Source organism: Phalacrocorax aristotelis, chromosome 24 (assembly GCF_949628215.1).
Source record: "Phalacrocorax aristotelis chromosome 24, bGulAri2.1, whole genome shotgun sequence".
Taxonomy (NCBI): domain Eukaryota; kingdom Metazoa; phylum Chordata; class Aves; order Suliformes; family Phalacrocoracidae; genus Phalacrocorax; species Phalacrocorax aristotelis.
Genome location: NC_134299.1, coordinates 1458282 through 1481371, shown reverse-complemented (window position 1 = coordinate 1481371; position 23090 = coordinate 1458282). Strand labels below are relative to the sequence as shown.

At 57.6% G+C, this 23090-nt stretch overlaps 1 protein-coding gene across 1 annotated transcript; it reads right to left on the bottom strand.

Moving 5' to 3' along the window:
• Positions 1-960: 960 nt before the first annotated feature.
• Positions 961-22703, bottom strand: SFRP1 (secreted frizzled related protein 1). Its single transcript, XM_075074695.1, has 3 exons — positions 22056-22703; positions 15662-15739; positions 961-5702 (listed from the first exon to the last, which is right to left on the bottom strand). Exons 1-3 carry the CDS (start codon positions 22588-22590, stop codon positions 5380-5382), a joined length of 936 nt encoding a protein of 311 aa, XP_074930796.1. The 5' UTR covers positions 22591-22703; the 3' UTR covers positions 961-5379.
• Between the last annotated feature and the right edge of the window lie 387 nt (positions 22704-23090).

The following is a 23090-nucleotide window of genomic DNA, read 5'->3' as shown; positions in this document are numbered from 1 at the left end:
GGGGCCAACTCTCTGCACGCTAACACAGTTCCTAAGGGGGTTCTTGTGGGGCTCCCCTCGTTCCCAGCCCTGCACAACCCGTCCCATGCGGCTCTCGCACACCCCAGACCTCTTCCGAGACCTGATGAGCATCAGGCTGCACTGCAAGGCAAAGCCTGCCAGTCCTGGTCCCGCAGCAAGGACGGATCACTGGGGAGTCTGAGGCTTGGCCCGTGAAAAGCATCCTCCCCATGTCCTGAAAGTTACAGCCGTATGAACACACCAGCGTACAGCAGGATGCTGTTTTGGGCTCAGGACTGCGGGAGGCTCTGGCAGCATCCCCTGTCGCCTGCAGGCAGGGAGGGTACCCACAGGCACTCTCCATCACCACTGGGTCTACGGACTCTTGTGAATCTCTTCAAGCCCCGCCAGGACGCGGTCCTGTGCCCCCTGCTCTGGGTGTGCCTGCTTATGCAGGGGGGCTGGGCGAGATGATCTCCAGAGGTCCCTTCCAGCCCCCACCAGTCTGCGACTCTGTGATTCGGTGAATTCAGTAACCACCAGACTTTGCCCCAGCATCTTATTATTGAAAAGCTACAGCAGCCTTCCTTCAATAAACGGAAGCTTCAGTGCTGGGCAGAGTGAAGGCCCAGGATCCTTCACTGGCATGACATCGAAGAGCACAGGGCGATGACAGGGAAGGCTGAATGGCCAAAGGTTTGCGTAAATCGTATTATACTGGAAAGGCAACCGAGCTGCATGCAAGAGCAGAACGTGCCGAAAAGCTCGCGTGGGGATTTCCCTGAACGGGTCCGAAGGTGTCGACCTTACCACCTGTGCGACGAGTAACGCTGGAGTCGTGCCCAGAGCATCGCTGCTGTGAGCGGGCAGCACGCACCTGTCGGAGCCCCGACAGCCCCCCGGGCCTCACCCAGCACGCCCCCAACCCAGTCACGCCGCAGCAACCCTCGAAAGCACCAATGCAGGCTAGAAAACAACATCTCTTTATAAAAAGGGGGAGTGGGGGAATCACACTGTAATTGATTAATTCAGCAATTTTAGTTAAGTGAATATTGATACATGAAAAAGCATTAAAAAAACAGAACCGATATTAGACTTGAAAATAAATGTAAGTCGTAACATCAACAGCTGCTAAAATAATGCGACGTGAACACACTGCAGAAATTTGTTGGTTAAAAAACAAGAGCACTGGACATTTTCACAGTGTCTGAACATTTATACACATCAGAGAAGTGGAAGCTGACACCGATTACGCAGAGTCAAAGTTGTCACTGCAGGCCTGAATTAAACCCACTGGTGTTGGGGGTGTCCGGTGCCCTCGGGGGTGCGCACCAAGGTACATGTGGCCACGGAAGGGGCTCAAGCGGTCCCGGGCGGCAGCCGAAGCCCTGAGCTGAGGCATCGAGGCATGCCAGTGTGCATCAGCGGGCAGGCATCCACGTTATCTGTTGCTCTCCACATACCAACAGCTATTAACTAATCAATGTTTCCTAAAGGAGACGGATGTATTCTGGGGAGCGTGAAACTTGCTGACATTTTCTCTTAAAGCCTCTTCTCTTGGAAACGGATCTGCTTCTGCTTTGCCAGCGCAGCAGCCGCCCAAGCACGCAGTGCACAACCGTGCCTCTGCAGAGGGAGCGCTCACCAGGGCCGGGTGATGCATGCTGCGAACGCCAGACCTTATTTTCCTCCAAACTCACCAGCACGCGCAGGGTCTCCTCGTGCCGGCGCTGGTGTGCCGGGACCCCTCTCCTGCTGACTCCACATTCACCTTTCCACGAGGCGGCAGTTCCACGGTATCACCCACCAAACCTCGCACTGCAACCAAGCTCCCGCTGGAGTGACAGGACAGGGAAGAGGCTCCTATTTCCAGCACGTGCTTCCACACTGGATTTCTTTTCTAGAGTTAAGAGCTGCATTAGCCTTTACACTGCTATATCTGTCAGCTTTTAAAAGGTGTAAGAATATTCATAGAAATAAAAAAAAAATCATGCCAGCTACAGTAATGAAAAGCCTCGTGCTTTTGTTTGCTGCCCAGAGAAGGCTGCTCCCTACAGTGCTGGTTTTCACCGGTCTTTTACGTGTTCTCTTTCTCAAAACTTCCAAACAGAAACACAGTCCCCTCTCACCTGCCACACTTTTCTAAATTAACTATCTAAAATAACATTAAAACAAAATTTAAAGGTACCTTAACTGCTTACAACATGATGTTAGACCAAACGCATTTCTTTTACTGCTGTTACTTTTACCAAAAGCCTCCACATGGCGAGAGAGCCCAAGGGAAGTGGAGTGACGACCGCTCAACCTACCCGCTGGATCCACGCCGGAACGGCTGCCAGATCACAAAGCAGTTTGGCAAGAGAATGGTAAAGTTAATTCCAGGTACCTGGAAATGTCCAAAATACCCTGCCTGAAATACAACGTGCCAGAGTGCTCAGCAGCTCTGATCGGCTCGCCAAGGACAAACACACGGGGTCAGAGGGTTGTTTGAAGTAACCGATGGAGCACATAGTTATAGTCTGCTTTAAGTCGGTAATTACAGTGATAATTTGTTCTTCCCACAGGTAGCTCCGAGGTGTGGGGTCTCTTCAGCCCCGGATGCCGTCTGAAGGGTTGCCACGCGTCCCGGTCCAGGGCCGTCGCTGCTCATGTCCCGGCACTGGCATGACGCCTGCGGGCAGGGGCTCTCTGCGGGCAGGGGCTCTCCAGCAGGCAGGGGTACTCCAGCAGGCAGGGGCTCTCTGCGGGCAGGGGCTCTCCAGCAGGCAGGGGCACTCTGGTGGGCAGGGGCTCTCTGGTGGGCTCTCTGGTGGGCAGGGGCTCTCTGTGGGCAGGGGCTCTCCGGCGGGCAGGGCTGAGGCCGTGACACAGCACTTACAGAAGCAAAACGCATCGCTCCCGGACACTCTCTTGCCACTAGTTTTTTTTAACTCCTTGTGCAGAAAAAAGCACCAGCGGTATTACACTCACACACAGCGCTTCATGCCCTGTACTGGAGCAGAGGAGAAGAGGCCACTGCCCTCTTCGCTTCGCCTGCCCTGGCTCCAGGCTCGCAGGCTCAGGACCTGCTGGTGGAAAGCAGGCCTTCCGCGCAGCAAAGGCTGCCAAGGGCTGAAAGTGACTCATGTGGCGAAAACACATGTGAACTGGTTTGCTCTTTGATTTGATGCCTCCTGCTAAAATATGTGTTTTCAAAATTATAACTCAACAGCTGGTTTCTGGAGGTGGCCGACAGGACACCTGGGCGACGGCATGAAAACAGCACCCCAATTAAATGTTTAAGCATCTCTGCCTCATGCAACACCAACTCCCCTTCCGCACTGCCACCTGGCTGTGGGAGGAAAGCTGGTGGGGCTGGAGGGTCCCTGCCAGGGTCCCCGCGGGGCCTCGCTGGGTGCTCCGGGATAACCAGCCTTTCAGCTCAACATGCCCCGACTCTGGGCCACGACCTGTTTCTGACAAGGCTGAATTTGTCAGCTTTCCCCACCGTTTCACCTCATCCATCTGTGATGTTAAAACCTATGGTTTATTTATTTCTTTAATTCACTGATAAAGCACATTATCTACAATGATTAATTTTGCATCAAGGAAACAACGCTACTACAAATGGTGGTCTAAGACAACCTAGTGGGACCTTCTACAGAGTTCACGTCCTAAATCCATCTCTCTCTTAGCTGTGAAACATCGTTCCTCAGCGCGCTTGGCTTCTTCATGGAATTCTTCTACAATCAAGTCCACGGCTCTGTCCCCATGTGGGGAATAAACAGCACTCCCGAGCTAAAGAATAATTAATTTACCAGCTTTGAGTGGGGTTGGTTTAGACCTCAAAAATGAGGATTTGTTACTTCACTTAACTACAATGCAACAGGATTATCTCAGATCGCAAGACATTAATTCTCTCAGAGTAACTGTGATTGATGAGAACACCGAATGGAAGCAGGATAGTATAACTAATGTGGAGCAAAACGGGTCTGTGGAAAAGAGAACTTGTCCAATTAACAGAATAACAGAATAATGAATTTCGGCTTGGTCGATAAATGTAATCATTTGGATGCAATATTCTTTGTCTTTCATAAACTATTTGACCTCACACTAACATGACATTTTGATTAAGGAAAAAAAACCCAGAATGATACAAAGCCAAGCTGTCACACATCAAACAGACAAAAACCTAGAAACCGATAGGCCCCACAGCGACTGCAAAGAGGGAAAGACGGAGACGATGCGTTTCCCTTGGCGCTCCACAGGGACCGGTTCTCAGCCTTCTGCAATCTGGTATTTTGCCAGCAGCCTGAAGAAACTATAAAAATATCACTGGTAAAGTCAGTGAGTGACACGAGCTGGAGGAGCCGGCCACGAGCTCTCCCCCAGCGGGGAGTCCCAGGCTGCTGGGCCGGCCAGGAGACAGGGCGCGTTTGCATGTGGCTAAAATTGAATTACACGTCTGGGCACAAGCAGCACCGGCCACGCGTGCACGGGGACTCTGCCGCGGGAGGCGTGAGGGTGGGGGACACTCAGCCCAACGCCGCTGCGGCCAGGGCTCTGCCGGAGGCACGGGTGGAAGCAGCCCCCACAGCCGTGGCGGGGCTGCCGCGCCACCAAACCGGGCAGGGCCAAGAGGGACTCAACGGCTGGGGAAGGAGCAGCACGGCACTGGGCTCGAGGGGCTCCGCCGGCTCGGCAGAGGCCAGGGCAGGCGTCCCGGTGACACGTTGCAAGAGATGCTGGTAAGGGGGGGCCGATCCAGCCGATCGGGGAATCACAAGGGCCCCAGGGTTAAGGCTTAAACTAAGCAGGTTTAGACTACAGTGGGATTTTTTTTTTTACAGTGAGGGCAATTAGCTATTAGGAGGTTTTATCAGAGTTTGTAACGGGCCTCTCCACTACTCGTTTATTAGCTTTTATCATTAGAATGGGATTCTTTTCTAATTGGCCGGCTCTGGTTCAAACAGTAATTAATTTAGGGTGATCCTGCAGCCATGAAGATGGGAGTAACACGGTCACAAGGGTCCTTTCTGCAAATGTGTAACCTCTTGACATAACTTTACACCCCTCCGCTTGCCCTCTTTACCTGATAGCTGCTCTTTAAATGAACATACATATCTGTACAGCAATAGGTCTTTGGATATTGCAGATGTAAATCGCGTGTGACCTCAGCGACCGTTTGGTGCGTGCACGTCGCACTTGCACACCCGGGCGATCAGGGAAATGCCGGCAGTGGGGAGGTGGGAGGGCTGGGGTCGGCGAGGGAAGCTCCGAGGAGCACGAGGGAGGAGCAGGAGGGCTCAGCTCCAGCGTCCCCCCTGCAGAGGAGCGAGGCCGAGCTGCCGTACCGGGCTGCGCAGGGTCCAGGCGGCGGCTCTCCCGCCGCCCACCGCATCACTTGAAGACTGACGGAAACGTCGGGCAGTCGGGAGACTTCATCCTCTTCATGAACTTCTTGAACTCTTTGTTCTTCTTATCCCACTTGTAGATGGCTGTCAGCAGGTACTGGGTCTTCACCTGGCGGCCCATGATGAGGAAGTAGTGGCCGAGGTTGTCCAGCTGATGGCAGGGACAGTCGGCCCCGTTCTTCAGGAACAGCACCAGCTTCTTCAGGTTCTTCTTCCGGATGGGCCCCAGCTTCAGCGCCTTCCTCTTCCGTGGGACGATCATCTTGTCCCCGTTCTCCTTCTTCACTTCCTTTACGGTCATCTTAAGAGCTGAAAAACAAGCCAGAGAGAGGGGAAAACCAAAACGACTCCTGAGCAGCCTTGGCTGGCACAAAGCCTTTGCTAAGCGAGGCTGGGGGCAAGGCAGCTTCGGTGCCCCCGCCCCAGGACGGCGGCAGCGCTCTGCCCAGCTGCAGACGCCCAGCGACCCGCTCCGCACTGCTCCCACCTCCCCCTGCCCCCCTCTCTGTGCCATCGCCCCAGCAGTGACTTGGCCCACCGACCGCGACACGAAAACCCTCACGCCTAAAGCGAAGCCATCCCCGTGCCCGGGGAGCATCAAGGTAAAATACCAACATCTCTGTTCCCCTTCCCCCCAGCAAAGCACACCGGGCACTCTATCTGAGAGGGAGACTTGTTCAGCCGGCGATACGCTCTCTGCTAGCAAAACATTAGCTGAGTAAACAAGGTGATTCCCCTGCTCTAGACGCACGCAGAGACTCTTGAAAGGGCCATTTAAAAGGTCAACTCAGCTTCTCAAGCATTTGTTTGCAGTCACTCCTGGCCCTCGGGTGCCTGCAGAAGACGTTTCCAAGCACTGAACATCTCTGCGTTTGAGCAGTGAGGCCCTGGCAAAGAGCCGCGTCCAGGGGACCCGCACGCAGGCGGCAGCGCCCCGTGGAGCTGCCACACACCTGCACCTTCCCCCAGAGAAGGGGAGTTAATCCGATACAACCTCCACGGAAAATATTTTCTTCTTTGGGTTCAGCATTTTCCCAAGTTAATCGCAACCCGAATTAAAAAAAAAAAATTAATGCTCCTTTGTCACGACCATGAAAAAGAATTTAGTATACATGGGAAAAATGATTAAAATGTGTTGTACATTAAAGTATCACTTCTGTGCCATTTGGCTCTGCCTCTTTTTTGGGGAAAAGCACATATGGCCAAAAATTACTAACATATTTCCATCATTTGGGAGTTTACTTCAGAGCTGCATATAAATAGTGCTCGGATAGGTGATTAATTGTCTGCTGTCCCTTCTCATTTGACTCTCAGAGCATGTGCAGCAGACGGCATGCAGAAGCCGCTGGCTCTGGCAGGGAGGTGGGTCCCCGCAGCATCGTTCCTTGAAGTCTTGCTCTGCTGGAACTTGTAGCAGTGAACGCACGTTGCTTTCTGGACGGCAGCTCTGCTCACCATTCCAGACACGAATGGCAGCAGGACAGCGCGATGACAGTCCTGAGAAGGCAGCAGAGTCTCTGTATTACCCTCGTGCTCCCAGCCGCTGCACTGGCAACAGGAGGAATGGTATTTATCTGCTCGTGTGCCAAAAGCACCTGCTGTGTTTGCCAAGAGTCCTGTCATGTTATACTGTTACTGTACAAGAAAGTAATCCAGGACTGGAAACCTAAGTGAAATTTTCATTCCATCTGTTTTCCAAATTCAGGATGTTTAAGGAGCTAAAGAGACCCAAGCTTTAAAGAGCTAAAGACGCCGAACCACATCAATTTGTGACAAATCTGGAAAATGCAGCAAGTAGTTTTCACGCAGCTTCTAAGCACCGTGACATTAATTGGGCAGCAGCAGCAGCAGCATCCCTCAATGTGAACCTCAATTTCTTTATCTGTTCTGACTTTGAACTCTTGCACTAAGCACGGTGGTTGCCAGTGCAGGAGGAATGGTATAATACCACTAATAAGAGACTTTTTCAAAATGGCTTGTTTGCAAATTGCTTTGCTGTGATCGCTGCAAGTTTAGATCTTTTGTTGCTAGAGGAAGAAAACAATCTGGCAGCTATTGGAGGTGCTGTTCTACTCCAAGTATCATAGTCTATGGAAGACAAAGAGGGTCTGCTAATCCTGTCCGTGGGAGCTCACAGCTGCTCCCTTCCCTGCACAGCAGCAGTTATCTGTTGGCAAGCCAGCGATGCAGGTTCAGGGAGCATGGGAGCTCACGTGAACCATAAATCCAGACGTGGACTAAAAACTCATCCAAACCCCACTCGTGCAAAGCAGCACATGGAGCCAAGATCAGATAACACCAAGGAGGACCAACGAGGAGGCTGACTGGGATGCGAATAGTTTGTGCAGGGCTCCATTCTTCCCAGCAATGACACCCACCTTGTCATCAGCAGAGGGAGTCTGCAGTGCTACGCAGGTAAAATGCAGCCTGGCTCAAGGACTACCAAGTTTCAGCTGCCTTGCTGCGGACTAAGCAGTCACACAAGCCAAAGAAAAAAAAATTTAAAAAGCCTTTATACTCACTGCTCAGTTTTCACCCCTCTGCCAGAGACCTGGGTCCCCAGTCCCCCCTTGCTCCCCTACCTGGGCTGCGTTCCTTAGGCTCAGACCCACTTTCCAGCCGAGACTCCCAGGCACAAAAGGCACGTTTCACAGCAGCGCGGCTGGACGTGCAGCTCTGGCATTTTCCACGCACACCAGAACAGCGGTGCCTGAGGGCCCGTTCGTTCCCGGCTGCACACCCAGCTCTGGGAGCACAGCACCACGCAGCGGGAGGCAGCCCCTTGGCTTGTGGCTTTCCTAAAACATAAAGGGTTTGGCAGGGGGGGCCATCGTGTGACTCGCCGCTGCCGCAGCTCGCCCGGCATCCCCCTGGCCCCGGGAACACCTCCACCCCAGCAGCAGGCAGGCAGCACGGGAACGGCTCCAGCGGGACGGATTGAGTCTTGGCTCCGGGATCCAACTGAGCTGCTAAAGCAAACAGCTTCCTCCCTGGGAGCCCTGGCCTTTCTGCTCCCACCACGCCATACCAAATCCGTCTCAGCGCCGAGCACGACAAGAGCTGAAACTGCCTCTGAGACCCCAGGATGTGCTTGCTTGCACAGCCTAAATCTTCAGCCGTCACTGCCAGGAGGAAGCCGACCCCAGGAGGAGACCTGGAGGGCTGTTCGTAGCACAGGAGTGTGTGCAGCCTTCCCAGGCCAGCAGCTGCAGCCTTCCTGCAGCACGGCCACGGGACTGCCCCAGCATCGCCCACGGCATTGGCTGTAGCATCAACCCACGCCACCCCACGTGCTGCAGCGGCTCTGTGTCGCTGCAGAGGACGGCCGCCAGCCACAAGCCCCTATTCCCCCTCACTCTCACACGATGTTCCAGCACAACCTCTTACCAAACCCGTGCTCCCTCACTCACATCTCCGCACCTAACATGCTCAGCACCTTCCACTTCACCCACGCTCCTGTTAATTGAAGCGTCCACCATGTTCCTGAAGACGTTGGCTGACGCGCTCACGTGGAAAGGCCCTCGCTCTCCACTGTGAGCACCCGTAGACAGAGAGCAGCCTCGGGGGCTGCGGAGAGGCCATGAACCTGTCCGTGAACGGGAGCACTGATGGGACCAGCAGCTGCCACCTGGCCATACCACGAAGAGGAGCCCTGTTCTCTGCCATCCCAGCAGTGCTGGTGGCCGGCTGCAGCCAGGACCACCCATAAAACCAGGAAAGCCCTTTCCAGCCAGGCATTGTCTCAGCTTTGCTTGCAACACTGCCAGCACTGCCAAGAGGCAGTGCTGGATCCGGCACAGCATGGTGCCAGGACTGCGGTCCCCGGGTTCCGGGGCAGGAGGTGAGCAGCATCCACAGGGATGCTGCACACCCCTCCGGGACACCCATGCCCACAGGGACAGGCACAACCCTGCCCGCCACGTGGGACTGGCCAAGCAGAACGCTCCCCGCTCCGCTCGCCTCCGGCAGCGAGTGCCCCCCAGGGCCGTGCAGCTGATGGTGCTGAGGGCAGAGGGGGACCCCAGCACAGCACAGGGAGAGGTTTTACTTTAATGCCATACATGGTCCCAAAACATCCTCCCTGTGAGCGCTGCTGGTACGTCTGCTCATGGGCAAGTCATGGCAGGAGACCTCTAGCACAAACCAGCGTCCAGTCGCCCACTTCAAAGGTTCTTCCCAGAAAACACAGAAGTGAAAACATTACTCAAGCTGGGAGGGAAAAAACAAAACACAACAAAGGCAGATTTCAGGATTTAATTTGGGACTCAACAGCTCTCAGCCACGTTGTGTTTACAACAGCAGAAATCCTGCCGGGGCGCTAAAGCCACACTTGCCCTTGCTCAGCCCCAGCATCGAGGAGCTGATGTCTGCCCAGGCACGAGCCGCCCACCAGCATTTTGCCACAGCCGGGAGAGCCAGTGCCAAAAGCCCAGCACAGGCACGCACCCTCTCACCAGACCCTGTCCGCTGCCACAGCGAGCTGCCGGCACAAGAATTAGATGTAGCTGCACCACACTTGAACAGTGCGGAGACTCCTGCAAAGAGCCTGCATGCACCAGCCGGCAGCTATGACCAGCTTTCCCCCAGTGTCCTTGCTCCCGATGTCGCACCGCAGCGTCAACCAGCCCTTCCTTCTCCCAACGTGTCATCCAGCAGGACCTTGCCACCAGCAACCATGGGAGTCAGGAACAGAAGGCCAGCATGGGCAGCCTCATCCCCTCCAAGGCTCCCCTCTCCTGCAGCCCGAGCCGCCCCGTGCTGCGCTCTGGATGGCTCTGACTCTGGGACGCCTGGGGAGAACACGCGAGAGGGACGGCGGCAGCTCCGGCTGCGCAGCTGCCCCATCACCAGCCACAGCTCCCATTAGCAAAGGGTCAGACCCCGGCCCCGGGGTGATGCACCCCCATTAGTCCAAGCCACGAATTTGGCCTCAACTACAAACGGCCCACATCAGATGGTAGCCTAACTCTGCTATCTCTAATGCAGAGAGAGTAGGGAGTGCTGGAGATATAAAAATGTCTTTTTTTATTTCTACTAATATGAAACAGGGTATATGAAAGTGTTTGCTCACTCGGAATGAAATTACTCTTGGCAACAGCAGCTCCAAGAGCAGCAAAGGCCCTGCAGAGCTGGTTGGGGTCCAGCCTGACAAAGCACAACTTGCATTTCATCACCTGAAACAATTCTTATCCATGTTCCTACAGCTCCAGCTTTCCAGTCCCACCCCCAGCATGGGGAAAGAGGAAACCCAATCTCCCAGGCAAACTGGAAGCACCGCATTAGTGCTGCCAGAGAGCACTTCACCCTCCTTCCCCGACACCAGCACCAGGGCTCGGATGCCCTCACCACGTCTCCAAGGACTGCGCTGCGCCAGGGGCGGCCACAGGCTGAGAGGCACGAGCCCCTGCTCCCCACTCACCGTCCAGCACCACGCACCCACCATGACTCTGCCCCACAGGCACCTCCCACCCCTCTTTTTCAGCAAGCAGAACCTGGGACCGGGACGCTGTCTCTCCTGTTCTCTTGCCTGCACGGGCAGGGGCCCCACTCCAGCACCTCAGGGGCAAGGAAGGGAACGTGAGAGAAGGGAAAGCTCTGCTGTTCCTTCAGCCCTATTGCTCCTTCCTTTAGAAATCACTCAGAAGGAGGAAACCTGCCAGAAGACACATTAGGGCTGTAACAGGAGAAGGCTGCAGGCAAGGAGCTGTCAGTCACGGGAAAAAATAAACAGCATGTATTGATTGTACTGCAGTCTCCAGTGCAGCAAGAGCCCATTCAGCAGGAGCCCCTCAGACCCCAGAGAAAGGGCAGAAACAATAAATAAAATCACCAAGAGAAACAGAGAGAGGAATGAACTCCGGGGCCAGCCCAGCCTGCACGAGGAGTAAGAAACAAACCCTGGCTGCAGCCCAGGAAGGCTGGGGGAGGTGGCTGCGGGGGCAGAGGAGGGCAGTCTCACACTTCATCATGCATCCATCCACCGCTGCCCCCAGCACACCAGAGCTGTACCAAAATCTAAACCACAACTAGCCCATGCATACCTGGCCCAGCCCCCAGCGCTGGCCTGTGCCCCGGCGAGGGTCCCTGCACCACTCGCTGACACCCTCCACTCTGTGCTCCCCCCGCCGTACCCCAAGCCATGGGCTATGCTGCTGCTGCTGCTCCCAGCCCTGGCACCCAGGCAGGGAGGTACGGAGCAGCACTCACACACAGGTGCAACAGGGAGAGGGGACTGCTGCTACGGCAAGTAACTGAGCAGCAAACCAGCTGCAATGCTGGGAGCTGCACACGGAGACGCTGGGTCAAAGACGTTCCCCTTTCCTGGAGGCCCTTGGCTGGTGCTCCCACGGAGAGTGCTAGGGAGAAGAGGAGGCAGCTCCTGCACGCTGCTGAAACGAAGGAGCTGCTAATCCGCGAGCGCCTCCGGCAGTGCCGACCCAGGCCCCCTCTGCCTACAGGCAGGACAGCCACAGCAGCACGCAGACAGCACCGAACACTTTGCCGGGGACATGGGACCGTGCACATCGCTCCCACGGTGTGGCTATCGCATGGCGAGCCCCAGCCAGAGCTGGGTGGACAGCAAGACGCGCTGCTGCCCCAGAGCCATGCTGCTCTCGGAGGAGCTGCCAAGCTCTGGCAGCCCAGCAGGGAGCAGAGCTGCCTCACACCAGCACCCAGGAGCCCACATTCACCGCTGCTCACCGAATGTAAACCCAGAGCCCTGCTGGCCCACGAGGCTGGCCGCCTCCTGGCACCTCTCCGAGCCCCAGCATCTTGTCCAAGGCCCTATCCTGGCCCAGGGAAGAAAGGTCTCTTTTCTTTACAGTCTTCCTGTGCTCACAGCTCGACGCAGCTCTCTTCCTTCACTGTCCTCGAGACCGACATTGCTTCCAGGGCTGCTACACAGCCACCTCCCACCCCGGCACCGCTGCACAGCAGTGGTGGGCAAAGTGCACCCCGCCTCTCGCCTGTAACGAGCCACTGGGGTGTAAGCGAAACCCAGGGTAACACTGCTGCGGGAACCCGTGCAGGACCCACCAACAGCTGCCCCATGCAGCACACGTTAGTTTAAACATTTATTGTACATGTCTGGCTTTGATGAGGATCTGTAACCTGTCAGCTGCCAGTGTTTACCTTGGTGGATGTACATGAGAAATCTCAGTCTGAAGGGTTGGGAGTTTATTTTAGTGCCAGATAAACAGCTCTCCTTGAGAAATTGCTCCACGACAGTAACCCCCTCCAAGACTAAACAAAGATTCAAGGGCCACGCACTCTGCTTTGAGAAAACTTCCTGAAGTCCACGCCTCCTCCGCTGGCTCCTCTCCACAGCTGGGACATCCCCGGGAGCACCCTGCACCGCCCTCCCTCGCAGGGCACAGGTAAGGCCCGCATCGCGTCTGTTCCCTTGCGCCGGCTCCCCAGCTGGCTACAGACAGTGCTGCCTCCAGATGTGCCCCATGTGCACCCAGGACCCTCCTGGATGGGGAGGAAAAACACAGTGGCAGGAGGAAGAAAACACCAAACGCAGCTGCATGGAACCTACACCACTAAAGACCACTAAGAGCAAGCGAGCTTCCCACCCTGATTGAGTCTGGTGACAGGGCGGAGCAGGGGAACAAAAGGATAGCCAAGACGCGACCAGCTTTCCAGTGTGAAGACAGAGTGATGGTTCACATGCAGCGAACACCAGCTGTGCTCTGCTCAGCTACCTTTGGACTTCTCTACAGTAGGGAGCTCGTCTTGTCTTCAAACAAAAAAACCCAAACTCTTTCTGAGACAAAAAGAGAAAGCAGGAGGGGGAAGGAGGAGGATGTGAATGGGAGCAACCTCAGCATCAGCAAGAGCTCTGACATGTTTAAAAAATAAAGTTACATGGAGTTGCGCTGATCCACAGAACAAACAATGATCCCAAACTCCTTGCAACGGTCAGAAAAACCATCAGACTCTGCTTTGGCAGAGAAAACAAATGCCTGCACAAAGCTGGAGAAACACGGCGATCTGGGCAAGCCCAGTGCGTGCGCCAACGCAGTCGTGATACCTGGCATTACGAGTAGAGCGATCCCCAGGGCTCACATGAGCCAGTTCAAATCTAGCTGGTTTGTCTGTACGAGCTGCCGTCCCTGGACGTGGGCACAGGGCACTGGGTGACACCACCGAGCTCCCCAACGCGGCAGAGAGCGGAGCTCTTGCCGGCGAGCCCAGCCTGCGGAGCTGGCTCCTATTTCTCTCCGTGGCCTGGGAACAGGGACCCTTCCCCACCACCCCAAACCACAGCAGGAAGAAGGTTTCTGCGAAAGCCTTCGCAGCCGTTTTGCATTGATTGGGGGTAGGCAGGGGGCTGAGGCCTCCGCCGCTGCTCGCAGTGCGCGGTAACTCTATATCTGGCCACTCGCCACAGCCCTACCCAGGGAGCTGCCTGCCAAGAAATATTTCCATCCTCTGGACGCTGTCACCACAGAGTTTCCCAATAACCAATTTACTCTGTGGGCAAGTCAAGGTCTCAAGCCGCTCCGCCGAGGCCATGAATACTTCTGGTTTGGCCTCTGCTCCCTGTTGTGTAACTGTCCCGGAGCACGGGGAGGATATTTAGCAGCAGAGGCTGATGACAAGCATGCGGCTAAACTTGCATTTCCCTTCCCAGCGCTTGCCCACCAGCGGGACGCCACCTTGGCTTGCTCCTCGTGTGCCTCCTGGGAGGCGACAGGTATCGCAGCGACCCAACAACAACGGAGCTGCTGCTGCCGCCCGGGCAGCACCCCTCACTCCTCCTCCAGGCTAGAGGTCCCCAAGCTCAGAGCCGCTGGGTGATGCCTCTGCATCACCACAAACCCAGGCACACCGCCCTGTCCAAACCAGGTGTGCTGCTCCCAGAGGCCGCTTGTTGGGAAGCTGCCTCCAGTCTCTCCCCATGGATGCAGTGGGGCAGGGGCAGCTCCTATTCATCTCTCATCTCCTGCCTGCCCAGGGCAGAACTCAGAGCGCCCCGGCTCGCCCGCCTCGGAGCGCTCAGCCCAACCGTCGGGTGAAGGGCACATCCTGCTCCCCAGCCATGTCTGTTACCCAACCCAGCTGGAAGCACGTGCATTCCTGGGAAGCTATTACATGGGTGTTCTTGTTGATGCTTTTCCCTATTAGAAAAAGTCTGCGCTGAACTTAGGACTTTTGGCATACCAAATCTGCAGGAGAGTTGAGAATTCATTTCCAGCAGAAAGGGTAATACGCCAACACGCAGAGCAGGTTTGAGTTTGCATAGTGCGCTCTGGCACAGGGTACATTCAAGCGCTAATCCCCAAGGAATGCACACCTTGTTCAATATGCCTTTAATAACCTTCCGGGAAAGTTACATACACCAGCAAGGATGTCAAAACCAGTTAATTCTGGGTTTGATCTGAGAAAGCTAATATTTTTCCCTGTGATACTTTATTTTTAAATGACGTTCTGTTTACCTATGATTGTCTGACTCACTTAGTCGTAATATATTTAGGACACAGCTTTCAAGTAGCTCTGCGTTTTTTAAGCTTACTGCTTGGCCCTAGCTAGACAAGGACTGGCTTTGGGTTTTTATACCTAGACTTGACAAGAGCAGCATAACTTTGCTAAAAAGAAACCCGGTGGTACAAGCAGTCTGGGGGAAGGAGGAAACTGGTTCATTCCTTCATGATTGCAAGAGGAATAAAGGTCCATCCTAGGCACTATTTCTGCAAGCGCACAAGAACACGGGAACACCAGGGTTAAGTTACAAACCCCAGAGACTTCACCAAAGAAGAGGCACTGCCACTTCTGCCCCATCCCCAGACTCCAGACCAACACCATCTGGCTCTCTGCACGCAGCTGGGGCTGACGGCAGCCGCGGGGCCCCGCAGCACTGCTGCTTCGGCAGGTGATCCCGTGCTTGGGGGCCTTGTCCCGCACGGCGCTTCGCCAGGCGGGGCAGGAGAGGTGCTCGGCACCGCAGCCATGGTGATGCAGGAGCGCGGGCGCTGCCGCCAGGACCCTGCTGCCCTGGTCCCCGGGTGCGCTCGGCTGCGGGAGCCGGACACCTCCTGGACCCGTCCAGTCCCGCCGCCGCCTCTGCGCGCCGACACTGACATCTAGAGGCATGCTTGCCTAGCCTCGGGGAAGGACCGTGGCTGCCCACCGGCGACATGGCCACACCACTCTCAGCGCAGGCAGGGAAATGCGGGGGTCCAGGATCCGGCCCACACAGGAGCCATGCTGTGCTGTGCCCCCCAGGAAAGCCCCCCCGTGCCCCCAGCGCTCCTCCTTACCAAACTCGCTGGCACACAGGTGCTCCACGATGGCCTCCGACTTCATCTCGTTGTCACAAGGGGGACACACAGTTGTTCCTGGCAAGAGGAGAGAAGAGGTGGTGAGGAGCCAGCACAAGAAGCACCACAGAGCTGGGCTGCCCGTGCTGTCAGATCACTGCCCTCAAGGCGGGACACGCACCCAGGCACCCTGCCCAGGGTCCCAGCTCCCAGCCCCGTGGGACAACCCCCTGCCGGGGCTCAGGGGCCACCCACCAGCCACAGGGCAGTGCTGGCCGCTGGCAGCCTCCTGCCAGCCCTGCTCCAGCGCTGCCAGCAGCCCCAAGGCCAGGCACGGGCAGGGGCAGGCAGCTGCCAAGAGCGGGAGGACAGCGCTGGCAGGGAGAGGGGTTTTCAGGGCCAGGCACTCAGCTGAGGGGAGCTGCTCGCTGTGGGGCACGGCCCACGGCCCGCTGACATTCCCTCCCCACAGCATGCCAGGGTGGGCGCACAGTGCCCAAACTCCAGCACGACAGGAGGATGGTGCCCAGGGACAGCTCACATACCGAGGGGCTGCCCCGAGCCAGGCAGGGGGTTCAGGACTGGCATGGCCCAGCTCTGCCCAGGTTCCCCCTCGGAGCTAGGGACCACTTCGCAGGCTGCCCAGTCATCGTACAGCAAGGCCCTCACCTCCCTCCCTGCCCCAGAGCAGCACTGGCTGGTAACGGACCCGCACACCTCTCACGCGTGCCGCCCCCCTCCAGAAGCCCCTCCATCGTGACCCCAAGAGCAGACGTCTTCTCCTTTTTGTTTTCCGCCCCGCTACACCCTGCAGACCTGCGGGGCAGCCTCGTGGCTCCAGCAGAGGAGAGCCGGCTCTGCTTGCCAGCTGCTGGCGGTGGCCAACATCCTCCCCTTGGGAAACGCTGGCCCAGGACATTTCATCAGGATCCATCCTGGGAGGAAAGCTCACTTCACCCAGAGAAAAAAAAAATCTGTTTCCAGGTTCCTGTCTCCAGCCAGAGTAGGAGACCACCCAGCAGCACAGACGCAGATTTGTGCTACTGGCGGATGAATTTATTGAGCTGGGAGATGCTGCTTCTGTTCCTGGTCCAGCAGAACAGAGGGCTCTTTCCCACACAAGGGAGTTATTCTCAGGAATGGTGCTGCAGCAAAACATCTGCCTGTCCCTGCGTGCAGATGGAGCACTCGTGCCCTTCCAGCCCTCAGCCAGGCCAGCAAAACCCGCAGCGTTGCTGGACAGAAAAAAAGAGGTCTCCCAGCAAGCAGGGTGCAGAGCCAGAACGGCTGGCAAGGGAGGCACGGCCACGACCCACGCCGACCAGAGTCAAGTCTCCTCAGTCACAGATGCCCCATGGGGTTTCAGACGAGACATTTGTTTTCTGTGGCTTGTTCTTCCCCTCTTGGCCCCCCAAATGTGTTCTGCACCAAATGCTAATTCCTGGGGTCATGCACCATGTCTTTATTAATTACACATGGAGATCAACTGGCCCTCCAATCACCCTGATGTGCAAGTCACAAGGCAGCCTTTGCAGCGCCCAACAGCTGGCTTTACAGTCCCACCCCTGGTACCTCGGTACCTGTGAGAGCTGCCCACCACCTGGGTAACTTCCTCTTTCAAAATCCTCACGTGCAATTGCCACTTTTACCATCTTAGCTTTGACACAGGAAGAAGCCAGCCTGTGATGGTGTCCCCAGTGCTTTATTTTTAAAATCAGCAGCCAGAATATTTCCATCCAGGCTGCACATCTGATGAGCTCACAATGAGGGAAAGGGGATGCTGGCAGGAGCGTAACAGCCCCTGCGGTCTCTCTGCTGCGGTGCCAGGAGTCAGTGACTGTGCTGGGGACCACCCCAGGAACAAGAGGGGGTACCTGCCACGCATGAGCTCATCTTCACACATTCCAGTGTACAAAGCACTTCGGTGTGCCTCAGCAGCCAAAGTGCATGCCAGGAGACTGCCCAAGCCCACACGGGCCAGGCAAACAACGTAAAAGCCACCTCTGCGTCTACCCTGTGAGCTTTCCAAACAAGCAAAGAAAAAAAAAAACCCCAAAAAGTGGAAAATAAGACTCATCATTCCCTGGTGAAAACACAAGCTTTGTTTTAGCTGTGCTGTGGCAGCCCCCGGGAAGGTTCTGGCGCAGCCAGGATGGCAGGGACCCCCGTGCAGCAGGGACTCCCACCTCGCTATGGCGAGGGCTCGGAGCCAGCAGCCATCACGCGTGGGCTGGAGCTGCAGCAGCCGCGCTGGGCAGCCCCTTCTGTGGCACAGCACGTCCACCCCCCTTCCCACCGGCGACACAGCGCCCGTCTGCCAGCCACGCCGCGGACACGTCCTGCCAACCTCCCTGCGGCTCTGCTGTCGCCCCGGGCAGGACAAGCACTGCCAGCCGTCCAACGCAGCGCGAGCAGCGGCCTCATCCATGCACGCATCCCGCTGCCAGGCTGCCACAGCCCTGCGCCAGGGCCAAGCCCCGACACGCCACCCCGTGCCAGGAGGACCCCCGCGGCCTGGCAAGTGGCAGCAGGCAGCCGGCACTCACCCCGGCCGTGCGCAGGGGGGCTCCACGGACAGGGATCATCCTCCAGCCCTGCCTCCCGCAGCCCCGCTGCGGCTCGGACGTGCCTGCAGGGCTGCCAGAGGACGCTGTCCCATGCCAAGGGGAAGGGAAGCACTGCTCTCCCCACGGGACACCCCGTCATGACAAGGTGAGGAACACAAACACGAGGGGCCCGACCAGCTCCCACACAGCTCTGCACCCCAGGAGAACTGCTGTTTCGTGGAGCCACAGCTATCCCCAAACTGCCTACAGTCACACCCCTCCCAAGGCACCACGGCCAACATCTTCCAGCCCACAGCGCTGCCCGGGACCTCACCTTCCCCTTCCCCGCACAATCCCAGGCTGAAGGGGCCAACAAGAAGCCCAGCCACGATTCGGGTCCCCCCTCCTCAGGCAGGCCCCCGCAGCGGCCCAGAGGCAGCCGCGCCGGCACACGCCCGGCCGCACTGCACCCCGCGGCACCCCGCCGCAGCTCGCCGTATCGGGCACGGCCGCCCGCCTCCTCGCCTGCTGCCATTCGGCCTGAGCCAGGCCCATCTCCTGCAGCTGACAGCTCTACTCCAAGCACAACCTCAGCCTGCTTCCAGCTTGCTTTTTCCCTGCTGACCGTTTTCTAAAGCCTGGCTTTAGAGCCAGCTTACTCCAGGGGCAGGAGAAGGAATGTGTAATGCTATATTAATCTGCAACTCCCCTGATGCATCCTGTGGGCCTGCAGGCTTTACCGCCTCGTGCTTAAGGAGAAAGGAATTCAGCAGGTCAGCTCTTTGAGAGGCAGAAACAAATTCCAATTTCGAGGTGTTAATGGGGAAAAGTACTGAAAGGGCTCGTTCTTACTAGTGCACAGAGAAAAGAGGGGACACTGCTGGGTTCCGACCCTCTTTGAATCAACAGGAAACATACCCCAGTGCCCGAGACCGGAGGGGCTCCAGGAGCCGGCACTCACGGAAGACACAAACTGCGGACGGGGTCTCCCGCAGCAGAGCCCCGGACGGAGGGAAGGACCCCGCACGCACAGGGACGAGGGCTGAACCGCGGCGGCACAAGCGCGCTCACCCGGACGCACCGCTCGTCCGCACGAGGCGGCCGCGCTGGCAGCCAAAGCGCTGGGCACCTCGCCGGGCCCAGTCCCTGCCGCCACCGCAGGCCACGCACAGACCTTCCGCAGAGCGCGGGAGCACCAGCACAGGAGACCTGGCTGTGGGGGTTTACATTACGGCAGTGCTCGCAATTAACTTTAATTTTGCTCTGTTCACTCTAAGCTGTTTGGAGCAAGAGCGTCCCAGCACACGGTGTACACGGCACATGGAGCTTCACCAACTGAAGGTTACTCGTATGAGAACACATGCCAGAGGCGTCTGCCGCAAGCCATGAAAGCTGGCACACCTAAGGGCAGCAGGGCCAGCCCAGCAGGTTACTGGGAGCCTGGCCTTCTCACCTTGAAGAAGCATTTGCCAACAAGATTGCCCACCCCCTCGCAGAGAAGTGCCCCAGCCAGTGCGATGGGCACAGGGAGCCTGGCCTGACACCTCTGGAGCTGCTGGAGCTCAGCTACAGCACATGCAAGGGTTTCTCTTGAAAATACTTTCAAGCAGCCAGGGGACATGAAGTTGGCTGCTTGTACTTTTCCACTGAATGCTGAAGAGAGTTCACATTTGCACAACAATTTTAAAGACTTACTTTCTGTAAACATCCTTGCGAAGACATTGCTCATTTAAAAGTGCTTTGGACAAAAGTTTCATGAAGACATTTAGCAGACTGGTTTATCTGTGTGGCTGCAATACTTCCTTGCAATACTCACCCAGCTCTGATTTACCGTTCACCCAAACAATACGCCCTAAAGCTTGTGCAGAATGTGGCCTCTCTGCACGCCAAACAGGACCAGCAATGGATCCACAAAGGACTCAGACCTGATGTAACTCCTTGCAGTAAAGTCGCTTTAGCGATGCCTGTGAATGACAGCATAGTGCCCAAACACTGTCCTGGTGGGCACAGTAGCAGCACCAAAAGAAAGCGGTATGTCCCCGCAGTGCTGCTGTCGAGACAGGTCTGAAAGGCGATCAGAAATTTAGTTGTTTAACTACACAAGAAGACTGTTCCCAGGTCTTGGGTCACTAATGTCTTTCAAAATGAATGACCTGCAAACAGCTCAAACTCCATTTCAGACCTGGGAAGAGGCAGCTCTACAGCAAGCAGCGTAGACCCAGCTGCCCCAGGGGCACACTTGGCTGCAAGTCCCCGTGGAATAAAAGCAACCTTTATACCCGCAACACAGGACATGACTGCGGTCTTGGCCAAGGGTCTAGGTTCACACAGGACAGATGATTTTAGATCCTTCCTGGAAAACAAAGATGCCTCCACTAATCGCATCAGTAAGCACAAGCCACAGCAAGGAAGCCAGCTTGGATGTGCTGCCGTCGGTGCTGCACAGGGAGAGGCTGGGTCCCCAGGAGCGAGAGCAGCCAAACCTCACCCCCCGTCATGGGTACACGCTTCACACCAAGACACAACAGAGTCTGCTGCTGCCGAGACACGACAGAGTTTCCCTGTACGGCTCCGGCGGGTGTGGAGCTCAGGCGTCCCTCCCTGCCTGCCTGCAGCGACTGCCCCGTCCTGCTCAAGCCAACCCTCTCCGCTTCCTTCTGTGTGACCCCTGGCTTCTGGGGACACCCCCAGGGTGTCACCCCTCTGCTGCAGGATGCGCTCCCTTCCTGCCCCGTAACTGAAGGGCTCCCTGAAGCACGAGTGCTGCTGGGACGAGAGAGGTATCACTGCACGGTCCCCGGCAGGCTGGGCGAGGGCTCCCAGCCGAGCACAACGTAAAGCCTTTGTCTGTAAAGGTAACTGCTCGTGAGCGGCCACGGTAAGGGGCGACCTTCCGTCCCAGATGAGCTCCAGACACAGTATGGAAGCCACGGGAATCGTTCAGCCCCACACGCAGCTCCCCCGTTCCTCAGTAACTCCCAAGTGCCTGCACTATCTCCTCATGAAATCAGGGGTGCTCACCCCTTCCAGTGAAGCTCCAGACACAGGAAAGCATTGCATTCTTTTACAGCCCTCTGCTTCCTCCCTCTACAAAAATCCCTCCTGCCAACCTTTCAAAGCACTCCAATGCAGAATGCTGAAGCGACACCAAGATATTTATTTATTTTAAAAGTTTTCAGCAACAAGCCAGACTCATTGCAACTCGCACAAACGAGCCACTCTGGCACCAAACCTGCCACACATAATGGAAAGAAACAAAAACCACATCCACTTTCCCCAGTCATTTCTTGATACATCCCTTGCCCCCTCGCCAGCACACAGCCCACCTGAGACAGCAGGGCCGGATTCCCACTGCACGCGCAGCCGCCGGCTGCCCAGCCTCTCGCCCCAGGGCTGCTCGGGAAGCGCGGTACCCTGCCAGGACTGCTGTCACCATTTACTCCAGCCAGGCAGCGCTTTCTGCCGTGGGGGACCATGTGTCCTGCTGCTGCCAAGAACGGCCCCGCAGGGGTCTGGCTCAGGAGAGAAACTGCTGCCAGGGCAGTACGGCACCTGGAGGGTCGGTGCCTCTGTGGCCACGCACCCGCTGTGCCCCAGCACGGTCTGCTCCGGGGCTCAGCTCCGGGACAGAGGGGAGGAACTGGGAGGGTATCCTGCCTTCCTCAGGACAGGAGCGCTGGCGGAGCGCTTGGAGGCTGGAGGACTGCTGCCGAGAAGCAGAGTTCAGGTGAGCCTCGTCCTGCTGCAGACCCCCTTCAGTCCCATGCAGCTCCTCCTGGGCTAACACCGGCCCCATCAACTCAGAGAAAAGTGCCAGGAGGGGGGCCAAAGCGCTGGTCACGCCTTACCTTTGGGCCTGGAGACCTCAGTGGCGTTGGGAGCCGTCATGGCAATGCAGACGTCGTCCTGGGGAAACTGGTCACACTTGAGCATCTCGGGCCAGAAGAAGCCAAAGAACTGCATGACAGGCTCGCAGGAGTCGCGCACGGCCTCGCAGAGCCAGCGGCATGGGTAGACCGGCCGGTCCAGGCAGACGGGGGCAAAGAGGGAGCAGAGGAAGACCTGGGTGCCCATGTGGCAGTTCTTGTTGAGCAGCGGCACCCAGCTGCTCGCCTGGTGCTTCACCTCGGCCATGGTCTCGTGGTCCAGCAGGTTGGGCAGCACCATCTTGTCGTAGCCCACGCTGTGGCAGAGCCGCAGGTCGGCGGGGATGGCCACGCACTGGTGGGGCTTAGCGTAGAAGCGCCCGCCGGGGTAGGGGCCCAGGTCGGACTGGTAGCTGACGTAGTCGTACTCGCTGGCCCCGCCGCACGCCAGCAGCCCGGCGGCCAGCGACACCAGCGCCCGCAGCGCGGCCCCGCGGGGCCCCCGCACGCTGCCCATCGCCGCGCCCGCCGACGGCGGCCCTGACGGCGCCGCCCGCCGCTCCCCCCCGGGGACCCTCCCCGCGCCCTGCCCGGGGCCCCCCAGCACTGCCCGGGGCGCCGCCCCGCCGCGACCCGAGCCCCGCCGCCCGCCCGCTCCCCGCCGCCGCCCCGGCCCCGGCCCCGCTCTGGCCCCGCCGCGCCGCGCCGCGGGTTTGTGAGCGCCCGGCAGCCAATCAGGGCGGCGCCGCCCGCCGCGCGCTCGCCCGCCGGTGTCAATCAGCGGCCCCGGGAGCCAATCCCGCTCCGCCCGGCCCGGCCCGCCCCCGCCCCCGCGCCCGCCCGGGCGGGCCCCGACGGCGCCGCGCCTCGGCGGGCCGGTCCGCAGCTCCGCAACCGGGGGCGGCCCGCGGCGGGCACCGGCGGCCCCGCAGCGCCCGGTGACGTCCCGGCAGCCGAGCGGGCGCTTCCCCGCGCCACCTGCAGCGCGGGGTGCGGGCGGGAGAGGGGCCGGCGGGC